The sequence below is a fragment of the Eschrichtius robustus genome, chromosome 15 (genome assembly GCF_028021215.1).
Source record: "Eschrichtius robustus isolate mEscRob2 chromosome 15, mEscRob2.pri, whole genome shotgun sequence".
Classification (NCBI taxonomy): Eukaryota; Metazoa; Chordata; class Mammalia; order Artiodactyla; family Eschrichtiidae; genus Eschrichtius; species Eschrichtius robustus.
Genome location: NC_090838.1, coordinates 91,036,727 through 91,050,079, shown reverse-complemented (window position 1 = coordinate 91,050,079; position 13,353 = coordinate 91,036,727). Strand labels below are relative to the sequence as shown.

Here is a 13,353-nt window from a genome sequence, read left to right as displayed (position 1 = left end):
GAGGGTTCCTAGATACTTGACATAAATATGGAAGGAAAGGAGAATTACTACTGAAATGCTGGAATTGTGACCCAACTGTCAAAATCACATGAAATCAACTAGGAATATTAAGAAAGAGAAGACACAATTCTATCTGTTCTTGTGAGGATATAAATTTGCAAATGTTTCACCAATATAAGGAAAATCATAAAGACTTTGAGTCCTTTCAAATATTTTAGCCAGTGCCTCTGGATAGTAGAACAAAATTCCTTGGATTTCAAGCCCTCCTTCAAATCTTCTAGAGGGACTTCAGAGATGTCAGTTATCCTAGTGGTGGACATGGGGAGTGAAGTAGGGGCTGGACCCTGCTAAATCCACAAGCAAGGATGTCTTATCCTGTCTTCATATCACTGACACGACTGTGAAGACCTCAGGATCAGGGTGGTGATGGGGGCAGGAGAAGCAAAGAGTAAGTACCTCCTTCTTCTGGAGAAATATTTAAAAGCTCTAGTCTTATGGCCTGGAATAATGATTGCAGCTCCTGATGAAGGCAGGGATAAGACCACCTATTACTTACTTAGCCTTCTGATGAATGTGAATTTCTGTCCCTGATGGTTGTTGATAGTTTTACCTTCTCCAGGGAGCAGATCTCTCCCGTAAATGTATAAGTCGTAGCCACATTTATTTTCAAGAACGTCAGGCAGAATCTGGTGAACAAAGTACTCCACAGAGCTGGCCCCCTCTGGACTGTTTTTGCAGTTCCGTGGATAGATCACGTAAGCATCATAGATCTTCCCATCTGAAGATGAGAACAAGGAACACAATGTTATTACTTGGTCCTCAAAAATTCTCATTTGACTCTTAGTAGACATTCTTCAGGGAGTTTTATGGCTGTTGGTAAATGTATCTCATCCCCCCAAATACTCTAGAATCCAGAGACGATGACAACAATCTACTGCCACAAAATGTCATCAGGAAACCAATCTTAGACCCAAAGTTCTCCTTTTTACTGTCTCAGACTGAATGATAGAAAACAGGCAAGAGCCTGACCAGTTTAGTTCAAACTATATTGTCAAGTTTGGTTAATAATCTATTAATAAGTATTTATACTCATGGCTAAGGGGCTTTCTGCTGTGCTGAGCAGATCTCAATTTTAGCTTTTGTTTTCCCCACGGGGAAGTGAAAATGCTAAAGGGTAATTAATGGTGGCAAAAGAGTAGAAGTTTTTAAGGGATCTGAATTTCCCACAAATCAAATAATTAGCTCTAGTTGAGTGACCCATATGGAAAATCTAAATTTTATCTGCCTCCGAATGAAAGAACGGTGTTCATATTTAGCAGGCAGCACTGTCTACTTTCATGGGTATACATATGTAGGTAGGTAAGACTCTTTATGGAACAGGGTTTCTGGTAAAACACACTGCATTCTGATGGACCTTTCTAACCTGTTCACATCTGGAAAACAGGAACAATTTTGTTAGTGTTTTGACTTCCATAAAGTTTTCCCATTTTCCAAAATGCCCTTTCTGGGCTTGGAGCAGATTCTGCTACTGGGGATTTAGTCAGAACAGCAATTCTACGGGGGAGAAAATTGGAGCTGTTGAGATGAATCTCAGAACCACGAGGAGTGACAAGGCAGGATGGAGAGTGTCCTCTGAGTGGCCTCAAAAAGATTTATTGCTAATGTGCTAGCAAGCAAAAGGGGATCTGTGTTAAGTAGCATAACTATTAAGAGATTATTCGATAAACAACCAACAGCCATTATAGAACCTTTTCTTTTGAAGAAAACTTGAAACTTGCCACTTACCGTTCCTAGTTTTGTGAGGTCTAGCTATGTCTCTCCAGAGCAGAATAATCTCAATCCAGAATGCTTTTAGAATTATCACCAAGACATTGATTAGCAAGAATAATATGCTAAATCCTGCAAGCACGTAGTAGGTGCTTTGTTGATCCGCTATTCAAAAGATAGGGGGAGGAGAAAAATGATCATTATTACTCCTAAAACAGGAGAAAATAAACAAATACATGGATGCTGGCTTCCCCTGGGAGTATGAGAGATTTGTACAAGGGATGCCTACATGGCATTTTCATGGCTGTCTTAAGAATCAGTAAATTAATGTTTAGTGAGCCCCTACTCTGTGCAAGGCACCAGGCTAGGCATTGTAGGGGATTTTCAAAGCATAAGAGGAAGACAGACACATGTAAACTTAGCTAAGATTGGAAGTGAAAGCATTAGTTTTAGCTAGCAGAGGTTTTCGGAAGGTGTGTTCACTCCATGCTGGATTGGGCAGTGAAGGCTTCCTGCAGAATAAGGTACCTGGAGGATGAGTAAGATTTAGATAGCTGCAAAAAAAAAAAAAGATGTACTCCTGGCAAGAGAGGATGCTGTGAGCCCAAGGGCAGAGATGGGAGTGTGTTTTCTGAGGAAGGGGGAGGATCCAGTTTGGGGAATTACTGGAACATATGATTGGAATGGAGGGTCTAGGGCTAGGCCCTGATCAGATTTGAGGCTCCAGCTAAAGCATTTTGTCTCTCTTCTGGTCATGAGAGCCATTGAAGAGTTTTGAGTGGTTCGTTAACAGTGCAAGTGGTTTTCAAGCAAGATTAATCTAATGGTAGTGGAAGTTTTGTTTCCATGACCCACAGGTCCTCGGAGTAGAATGGGATGAGAAGTTACTGCAGTATGGGGGGTGAGAGATGAGGAGGGGCCAGATTCATGTAATAATGAGAGAGGAACGGACAAACCTGGCGTTGGCGGCGTTAAGGAGAAAGAATCAACAGGTCTTGGGGACTTATTGCATCTGGGGTTGGTGGCACAGGAAAGCAGGGAAGAAACAAGAGCTATCTAAGTCTCTAGTGTGTATTTGATGAAGTCAAATGACTGGGTTTTAGGTCCTAAATATGCCCTGTATTTCCCTTCTGGTGAACATTATTTAGCCATCACTGAACTTTTATCCTTACTCATTGCTTCATAACATATGTATATATGCAAGATGGTCCCCGTATTTATTGAATCAGATATATACAAATTGAATGTAAGAACTGTGCTCATCAATAGTATTTTTGGCTGTTTTAAGTTTACTTCCCTCCTTAGAATCGTTAACGATCCCATCTTACAAATAGTCCCACTTAAAGATAAATGTGAAAAGACTCTCAAATGAGATTTGACTAGATAGCTCCCTTTTCATTTTCATCTGATCTCAAAACACAGGCTCCCAGTTTTGCCATAGAAAATCCCTGGTCTGTATTTGCAAATTCCTTCATTAGTTCATCAGCTCCCTGAGTATCCACACTATGAAATCAACAATGACCAAGGTGGGGACTTCCCTGGCAGTCCAGAGGTTAGGACTCCGAGCTTCCACTGCAGGGGGTGCAGGTTCGATTTCTGGTTGGGGAGCTAAGATCCCACGTGCTGCATGGCATGGTCAAAAAAAATTTTTTAATAAAAAAAAAAAATTAAAAAAAGAATGACCAAGGTGAACCGATCCAAAACTGAAAATTGTGAGTGAGCCTAGCATCTGCACTGTCATCAGTTTAAATGATAAATACTCCCTAAGTGAATTATTTCAACAGGATTCCTTTCCAGGTCACTCTTTCTAAAAATCCTATCTGGACGCATGCCGGGAATCCCTATTTCTTGTGAAGTACTTATGCGTGTGACTGGCTAACTAGAAGAAAGAAGTTAATCCCAAGACATTAGGGCGAGTTGAAGTTCATTATCTTCCTAAATGTTAGTTATTTTATAAATGTATAAGTAATCCTCGTACGTGTTGACTAAACACTGAATACTTTCTGTAAGCGCTTATAAACAGGAAACACTGCTTGCCTTTGAATCCTGGCTCTGTAACTGTAGCCTGGCCAATTATTCAACCTCTCTTTGCCTCAGTTTCCTCATCTATAAAACTAGATGATGGTAATAGTCTCTTCATCGTGGATTTTTGATAAAATAAATGAAAAATTATATGGGAAATAATGACAGGTCCTGGTACCTAGGGAGCAATGAATAAATGTGTACTACTATTATTAATAGTAGTAGTATCAAATGTTTAATGATATTTAATAATATGGGGACACAGGCTTTTTAGTTTTTGTTTTTAAAATTCAGGACAATGTGTAATTTCTTTTATTGTATGATTAGAAATAAAGGAATTCATTGTGACCATTGAGAGAAGTTGTAACAATTTTTGTTTAATTAACATAGTTGTTGAGACAGAGTATAATTGTGTTGCTTTGAAGAAACACAGGTGAAAGGTAGCATATACAGATGAATTAGAAGGAACAAAATCACCAAGTACATGTAACATGAAAACAATTCCAATACACAGGTACCCGAAGAACGTTCATATAATGACATCGTGAGAAAAGCATGGGGATAAGGACACCATGGCAGTGCTAGGGGTGGAGGCGGCTTCCTCTTTCCTATGGGATCTTCCGTGCCCAGCAGAACCACAAATGTCACCCTAAAATGCCATCTCAACAGGGTCTACATGTCCTGGGGTGACACAGTTATAACTGGCAGAATCCTGACGACCCATGAAACATGATAGCATTTAAAATCATCTACAGTAGTCATGATTCCGTTTGTTTTATAAAAACTTGCAAATCCGTGGTTAAAGTTGAATTCAAACAAGAAAAATCCCAAGCACCCCCTCGGGCAGAGACTAGAAGACCCTATCTGATTGGTGGTCTGTTTTCTCATCTCTCCCAATCATGTTGTGCCTTTGTGGGTTTATCCAAATTAATCTGGACTCTACCGCACTTAGGGGTATAAACTAGGAGTTTACCTCTCCCTATGACTATGTGGCAAACACATTAAGTAATTTCTACGTAGTGGTACATGGAGTGACAAGTAAAAATATCAAAATTTTCTCCCCACCCTTTATTGCACGGGATTGAATGCTACATCTAACCAACGGGGTGTCTTTATCTGGACATGCAAACAAGTGAGGGAATTGACAGGTGGTCAGGAAGGAAAGGTTTGTAAAACTACTTTTCTGCCATCATTGTGCGCGCAGTGATATAGGGAGGGAGTGGAAGGAAAATGCCTTTGTGCCCGAGAGGAGGGGCGCGTCCTCACGGACTTGTTTAACGCTGTCTGGACGTGCTGACGATGCCAAGCACAGTGAATGTGGCGTGGCTTCGTTTTTGTCTTGACTTCTCTACACACAATGTGTCCTCCTGTTGCCTACACCCAAGACAGATCTTTTCTCCACCTGCCTCCAGTTTCTGAGATGGACCACTCTGTCTTGATGGATTCCCCTGGAGCCACACTCCAATACACTGTTCTCTAAGAATATGATTCGGCTTACAGTTGCGAACAGCAAACTCAGGCGACCAAAGTCTCAGAAACATGCCTTACTTGGATTTTTCCTCCTTAGTCTTACGGTGTGCATGATCAGGCCACGGAAATTCATGGCCAGACAGTCGTACTTCAGTGATAAATCCTCTTCTTTTACATCCGCTATTCTTAACACGGCGTTTAGGCAAGTCAGCTCACTGCCAGAACTAGGAAGACAACCCGTTACTTTCAGTGCGTATTTTGCAGTTGCAAACCGTGTGCGAAGGGAAGGGGATGCTTTAACTGAGATTGAAAAATACCTTTGATCTTGCTCTCGCAACACTTGTATTCTTGCTTCACCGAAGTTCTCAACGTTGCTTCTGTTAACCTGCCACAGGACGTCAGCCATGGTCTGAGAGCCTTTCCCAAAGCAAGCAGAGCACCTTAGGTCTGCTGGTTTTCCTAGGTGAGAAGGAAAGAGATTCACCGATAAAATTCAGTTCTGCAGAGAGGATTTAATTTCATTGCATGTGAAAAAAAGTCATTGAACGTCTAGTGTGTGTCATGAATGGATTCCCATTTCCTTTCCTCATCTTCGGCACCTTCCTCCTTCTCTGCCCTCGCTTTGCCACCTCCTCCGTCTCCCATCATTTTCATTCCACCCACAGTTCAGGCTGAAGCTCAGCCCCCTCTCCCCTCTCCCCTGCAGTGGAAACTATAGAGGCTTCACCAATGCCACGTTATAATCTAAGATTTCCCCTTACTACGCATTGCCATTTCTTTTCCTTTTTTTTTTTTAATTGGAGTATAGTTGCTTTACAATGTTGTGTTAGTTTCTGCTGTACAGCAAAGTGAATCAGCCACTTGTATATATGTATATCCCCTCTTCCTTGGATTTCCTTCCCATTTAATGGCTGTCTTCCACTCCTTTCTTCTCCTATGGAACTCCCTTCATCTCTCTGTAAGCTACCTTTGTCAGTAAAACCGTTTCACCTGAATCAGCCACAATCCCACTGCTTAATCGTCCAACAAGAGCCTCTCCGCTCCCACTCCTGTAAATTTGAGACTTCCTCCTTTCAGAACTAAAAGCTTAAGGGCTGATTCCTGCCCTGGGTTGGGCACTCAGCCATCCTTTACTGAGTTCTTAGTCCCCGTGTCAAGAATTAAGCATCTGAAGAGGGATGAGGAGCTTAGAGTCTCCAAGGAGGTGACAATGGTATAAGCAAATGATCAGAACACACGGTATTCTAGTGTTTTAATAGAGAGATAGACAAGTGGCATGGGAATACAGAGGGAGACATCAGGGCAGGGAGCAGGGCTGGTGCTGGTGGCCTTGGACTTGACCAGATGCTGGCTCTCATCGTGCTCCCTGGCAGGTAAGGAGGCTGGCAGGGGGATTTCACAGAGGAGGGGATACTTGAGCTTCGTGTCGAGGGATGGGAAGGAGGGCATGGGCGAAAGCAGGGAGGAACGTGGAAACCCTGCAAAGCAGTAGAGCAGCTCTGAGGCAGTCAGTGTGGTTTTGCTTTACGTGCTAAGAACTTTGATTCTGACCCCATTCTCTCAGGGAACCAGGAAAAGCAGAGACGGACAGAGGCATACAATCTGGGTTCTCCTCCTTCTGTCAGCATTTATTCCCGCCACATCCTTGGGTATGTCATTGAGCCTCTCTAAGCCTAAGCAGCCACAAGGATAAAGTGGGGACGATATCTACCTCCTTGGATAGTTGGATAGAAGTGAGAGGGAAATGAGGCGGCACGCATGAAAGCACCAAAATAAATAAATAAAATAGAGCACAGTGCAGTACAGATGTAAGCGCTGTACGTTGTTGTGACCACATATTCCTAATATTAGCAAGGGCCCAAGGTGGGTGTTTCCAAATATGCATCTCATTTAATCCTCAAGATCCGCTATGGTAATAGCCTGACCCCTGCTTGGGGAATTCAGAACAGGGGTCATATGGAAACATTTTCCAGACAAAACATTTACAGTATTCTTAAAGTTTTCTTACCAATTTCCACTTCCTTTGTTTCATTCTGTGGAGGGGCTATAATTACTGGAAGCAAAGAAAAGCTTCGCTTATCTGAAATCAAAGACAAAAAAGAGAATATAAATATTAGGCAAGCATTGGGTGGTCATCAGTATAAAGCTTGTATTTTCATATTTCTATCCTTTTTCACAGTGATGTTTCTTGGATTTTTCTGATTGTGATCCATGGCAACAAACACACACACACACACACACACCCCCAAAACAAAAACATTCAAGCAATACATTCTCTTACTACCTATGATGTTTTCTGATATTTTCTATTCTCTTTTTATCATTAAAACAAATGCCATCCAAAGCATTAAATTAATTGCATGACGTAGCAATTGTCAGAAAACCACGATTCTATAGGATAAGCATAACGAACGCTACAGGGAAGAGTTCAAACGACTCCTGAAAGTGATAAACACATAAGTCCACACTTCTGCTCACAGCTTTCCACCAGTGTGGCCCACCCTATCAGGAAGTTCAAATTCCTGTGGCACTGACGCCTAGACACGGTGAATGCACGGCTGCATTCCTGCACCCCTTGATTCTCATTTATTTCGGGATGGTGTGATTAAGGACCACTGCAGGTTTTGATGTTGAACACTGAGAGGTACTAACACAAATGCGGTCCAGCGATGCTTATTTTACAGCGGTGGGGCACTGGAAAACTACAGACAAAAACTCTTCTCCATTACTGCTCTGCCCTGAGAAATCTGCCAGACATACAGGTCCTGCTTCATCTACACCCATAGATCAAGCTCTGCTAAGGAGACCCCAACTCTTTGTAGATTTAACAGGCTTGACTGTGAAATCTCACCCCTGATGGACTCTTATAGAATTTAAAGTAATTTTGAAAAAAAAAAAGTAGAATTAAATGACCTACTTAAGGTCCTGGATGATGATGAAAGCATTGCAAATCAAGATTGAAAATCAGCCAACAATATCTATGTATCTCTTTATAAAGCTTCTCACTCAACTTCTAATCCGGCTAGTTATGTTAGAGAGGAAATAGATTTTCCTCTATTTACAGAACCTCTGACAACAAATTGGGAGAAAAAGAGTTAATCTTGCTCTCCAAATTGTTGTATTGCCATTCAAAAAAATGTTAGGTTAGCATTCAGATCACATTATCTTTGAAAAATTAAGCCATAGAGGAGAGAACAGATGTGGCTTTGGATTAGCAGCGTTATTTCCCTCCGAAATGTCTTAGATCTTGATAGTGCATTTAGAAAATCTCTTTGCGTCACATTAGAGAATACACGTAAGATAAGATGAGTCAGGAGGAAGTTTGGGGAGGAGCACGAAGTACCGGCAAATCAACAAGATGGACACAATTTCTGTCACATTATCGTTTTTCAAGTGTTGCATTTTGTTAAATTCAGTAGCTTACCAATAACTGTGAATGACCTGGTTGCAGTCACAGTATAATTGACTCCATTTTCATTGTGCGTAAATTTGCATGTATAATCACCAGCGTCCTTGCTGTTTGCATTGTCAATCTGCAAAAATGACTTGTGTGCTCGGTACCTGGATCCTTGAAGAACTTCACAATTCTGAAATGAAAAGTCCCAGTCTACATTCAGTAATTCTTTACTTCCACCTATTTTGATGGTGTAATTTTCATCCATTTCCCGCATGTTTCCTTTTACCTTAAACCACTCCACAGGTGCTGTCCAGTTGTAGAGGTCAATTGTAGGACAATATATTCTGGAATTTTTTTCTGATCCAGATGTTGTTGAATATATCAGAAAGTCTGGAATATCACAACCTGGTTGTTTTTTATAAATGGTGACATTCACATATCCAGTCTTATTGGAGGTAGGACTATTAAAATAAATCAAATAATTTTTAAAAAGTCACTTAGCATTATGAAATAACTTAACCCAGCTCTAACTTTTACTTAATATTGCTTTTCTTCCTAAAACAATTGACAGATAGTGGTTCTTCTTTTAAAATAATCATTAAAATCTAGAGTTTTAAATGCTTTTTGTTACATTTTAGGTAAAACACAACCCCTACAGTAGCCTTTAAAATGACTCCCTCGGGGCTTCCCTGGTGGCGCGGTGGTTGAGAATCTGCCTGCCAATGCAGGGAACACGGGTTCGAGCCCTGGTCTGGGAAGATCCTACATGCCGCGGAGCAACTAGGCCCGTGAGCCACAATTACTGAGCCTGCACGTCTGGAGCCTGTGCTCCGCAACAAGAGAGGCCGCGATAATGAGAGGCCTACGCACCGCGATGAAGAGTGGCCCCCACTTGCTGCAACTAGAGAAAGCCCTCACACAGAAACGAAGACCCAACACAGCCATAAATAAATAAATAAATAAATAAACCCAAAGTTAAAAAAAAAAAAACTCTTTCCGTTTAAAAAAAAAGAAAATGACTCCCTCACCATTTCTGTGTACACTGTATGTGCTGTAACACCGAGACCTGATGTTATAAAGATAATTAGTATTTATTAAGAGTTTACTGTGTATCATTCATTCTATTCTCACAACCACGCTTTGAAGTGGGTTCTACTATCACGTGTATTTTACAGATGAGGAAACAAGGATGGAGAAGTAACTTACCAGCAATGCACAGCTAACTGGTGACACACCGTGACTTTGAAACTAATGCTGTCTGACCTCAGAACCTAGGCATCTAACTGTACCCATCTTGCCTTTTGACTTAGTTCATCTGACATCTTGTACGTACCAAACAGGCACAAAATCACAAGAGTTGGCAATTTACGTGTAGAGTAAGGGACTTGTGGGCCCCCAGTCTCAGGTAAACTTCTTGGGCTTGCCCCTCACGTGGGAGGCACAGATGACCCCCCTTTTACACCCATCGTAAGCCTCCTGACGCCCCACATCTAGGCTGTTGGTTTGTTCTGATTTGGAGCCCAATGTGAGCGATTGCTCTCAGTTTTCCTGGTCACTAGAAAAGCGAGGTCTTTTTCTAATTGGGCTACAAATTAAGCCCTGTCATTATACATCCAGAGAGTTCACCGTCACCTAAAGCCCAACCTGATGGTGTTCCTCAGGTGCTCTTTTATTCCAATCACTTTATAAATTCAACTGCTGCAGAGAGGTCTAGAAAGAGAAGGGAAGTGAGGCAGCTCAGACCATCAACTCTTAAAGACAAAGGAGGAGGACTGGATAATACCTTCTGATAATGCAAGTATAAAATCCGGAATCGTTGACTTTGGCTGGGAGAAACTTAAGACGTTCCCCTGAGGCAACTACACGACTTCTTCTCTGGGTGGTAATACGTTTGTTGGTTTTTGAGTAATACCAGGCCACAGGGTATCGAGATTTTTCTTGTCTGGGACATCTCACAATTAAAGCCTCATTTTCCAGGCTCCAAGACGATTTGCCTGCAAATAAAAAATATACATAAATATCATCCTGAAGTGATCATATAAAAAGAATTACAATTTCTGTATTCTAAATATCCCCTTCTAGGATTAAATTTAGAAACTGGTCACACTTTGAGAAAGAATAAGTCAATGACCTAAGATCTTTTATGAAATATTCTAATGGATACACAGATTAGTGATTTAATTTGGAGCTAGATCCTTCACATTGCTCCAAAGGAAAGCAGACATGTCATCTACACAAAGCATGTTGTCAGTCAACAAATGCTGTCAGGACCTTCTACGTGCAGGCACCGTATTAAATTTTGACATATTTGAATATGTAAAATTAAAATTAAGCTATATTTGTTATGAAGAATTTGTCCTGATAGATTGGTGATGAAGAATGACTGTAGAAAATAAGTGAATTTTCTAGGTTACCATTCAGCTAGAGCGATTGGAAGCAAGCAAGTTAAAACTAGGCAAATGTTCTTGGAATTACTTAATTAAAAAAATTTTAAATGTCAGTTCAAAAGCAATACTTACTAAATGTAGCTGATGTGGAAGGTATGAGAATTGTTAGGATTACCAAGACCCAAAGTCTCATTCTCCGTTTCTCAATCTAGAGCAAGTGTTGGTGACCGATTCTCAAGATGATTCAAGTCAAATCTGTGACATACGATCGTGAAGCTCCCCTCTAGGTGGTTGATGGTATTCCCTAAGATTTATAGTTGGAAAGAGTTGTCAGTATCTCTGACAAAAAGATACCAAAAAATAAGTCATACAGAATCACAAGCAAAATATTTACAGCCATGACTTTTACTTGCTCAATACCTCCCAGGAAAATTATTCATGAACAGATCTTTAATATGGACAAATATGTATAGGAGCAGACCTCAGACATGCATCGTTACATTTATTCCTACTGGACTTTTGGACCACGCAGGGCTTATGACAGCCATGCTATTTCACTGTCTCGTGAGAATATACTGAAGCTAAATTAAGAGGAAAGAAAATGGGTTTCTATTTTTGAAAAAAAAGAAAATTATAAAATTCAACAGACCTTAGAAAATACAATATTATAAATGCAGATACGAAACCCAGACATCCACACAGGCTGGCAGCTGTGTGTACACACACATGACTCCCGCCTGCCCTCAAGCACACAGGCAAACAGTCATCCCAAAGCAACTAAGGAATATAGGAAAGAGATGGGTAAAACAGTCATCAAATAGTTGCCCTAGACACTATACCAAACCCTCAGAAATGTGTCCCTGCCCCTGCTTATCCCCAAGACTCACCAAAAGCTTTCTAAGAAGAGTTGAAGGTCTGTGAAAAATAATGACATACTTTTTCTTTCAGCAAAAGGATAACTTAACTATATCATTTTTTTCTTAAAAAGTCAGGGGAGGGATGGAACCAATACAGAAACTGACAAGTATAGAATGAATACAACAACCCTTAATATATCTTAAGAAAGCACATTTCCTCTAAACATGAACTGTTGATACTTTCCTTGTTACATGTCTGGAAAAGTTTTTACTACAAATTTTAGATAAGTAATTGATGCTTACCTGAAATGAAGGGCAGGAGGAATGAATTTCAAGTGAATGACTGAGCTGTGAATAGTTTCCAGCTCTTGTAGCTCCTTCCTTGCAGACTACTCACATGCACTCTCTCTTTTATTTTAAAGGGGAGATACTCAAAGACGTCCTTCAGCTCACCACTCCACCCACCCTGAAATTTGATTTCTAGCCAAAATTCATGACTTGTTCAAAAATGCTGGTGCTGACCTTGGTACAGAAATATTTAAATGTAAGGACAACACTGAATAATCCTTTAGAAAAAGTAATCAAATCACCTCCCTGTTTTAGCATCAGTTACTCAAGCTAATGCTTGTTGTTTATCGCACTGATATTATTACACTGAGTTCCAAATGATCTGGAAATCTTGGGGCCTTGAGACTGCTCTTCCAGATTCTCCTTGACACTTCATTTGGCAGACACTAGTTAGGAAGGCGCGGCCAGTTACAGCAGCTTTGGTGCAGAGAGTTTCGAAAGCAAAATGGGGGCAGGCGATGAGAAGTAAACAGGACTTTATGGGATTTTGCAAATGTTCTGTTTAGGGTCCAGAACTGACACGGTCTCATCCAAAACCAGATTCCAGATCCTCAGATTTAAGTCCCTACAGGGCTCTTGGATGGGAAAAAGAAGTTTTTCTAAGGAGTTCAGAGAAATAGAGGGAAGTTTTGAGTACGAAGGCTGCCTTAAGGGGAATGACAAGGAAAATCATAACCCTCAACTCCTGGGCTCCATGTAAAACAAATGCTAACCGCAAGATTTGCTTTTAGCTCTGAATAACTGGTATGACTCAATCATGGGTAAATCTGACTTACTTTTAAAACTCACCACATCCCAGAAGGATTCAGGGACTAATTCCAGACCCGTACAATAATATAACAACAAAAGCTAAGCCTTCTCTGGAACTCACTCTATGCCAGATACAGTTCTAAATGACTTCCATGTATTAACTCCTTCATTCCCATAACCACCCAATGAAGCAGGCGCTACCATTATTATGGCCATTTTACAGACAAGGACACTGAGACACGGAGAGGGTAAGCAAACCGCCCAAGTCATGTTACGCTAAGAGGAGGAACCAGAATTTGAACCCAAGCAGGTTGGCTCCAAAGGCTAGATTCCTAACCACTAAATCATCCTGCCA

The 13,353-nt window shown here is 40.9% G+C and overlaps 1 protein-coding gene across 1 annotated transcript; it reads right to left on the bottom strand.

Moving 5' to 3' along the window:
• Window positions 1–4,183: 4,183 nt before the first annotated feature.
• Window positions 4,184–12,807, bottom strand: IL1RL1 (interleukin 1 receptor like 1). Its single transcript, XM_068564328.1, has 8 exons — window positions 12,204–12,807; window positions 11,176–11,347; window positions 10,440–10,650; window positions 8,943–9,117; window positions 8,684–8,846; window positions 7,268–7,339; window positions 5,577–5,718; window positions 4,184–5,483 (listed from the first exon to the last, which is right to left on the bottom strand). Exons 2-8 carry the CDS (start codon window positions 11,234–11,236, stop codon window positions 5,321–5,323), a joined length of 987 nt encoding a protein of 328 aa, XP_068420429.1. The 5' UTR covers window positions 11,237–11,347; window positions 12,204–12,807; the 3' UTR covers window positions 4,184–5,320.
• Between the last annotated feature and the right edge of the window lie 546 nt (window positions 12,808–13,353).

Coding starts and splice junctions, on each gene's coding strand:
- IL1RL1 (XM_068564328.1), bottom strand. CDS start 11,236: ATGAGACTTTGGGTCTTGGTAATCCTAACAATTCTCATACCTTCCACA. Junction 8,847..8,942: donor CACCTGTGGAGTGGTTTAAG/GTAAAAGGAAAC, acceptor TTTTCATTTCAG/AATTGTGAAGTTCTTCAAGG. Junction 7,340..8,683: donor CAGGTCATTCACAGTTATTG/GTAAGCTACTGA, acceptor CTTTGATTTCAG/ATAAGCGAAGCTTTTCTTTG.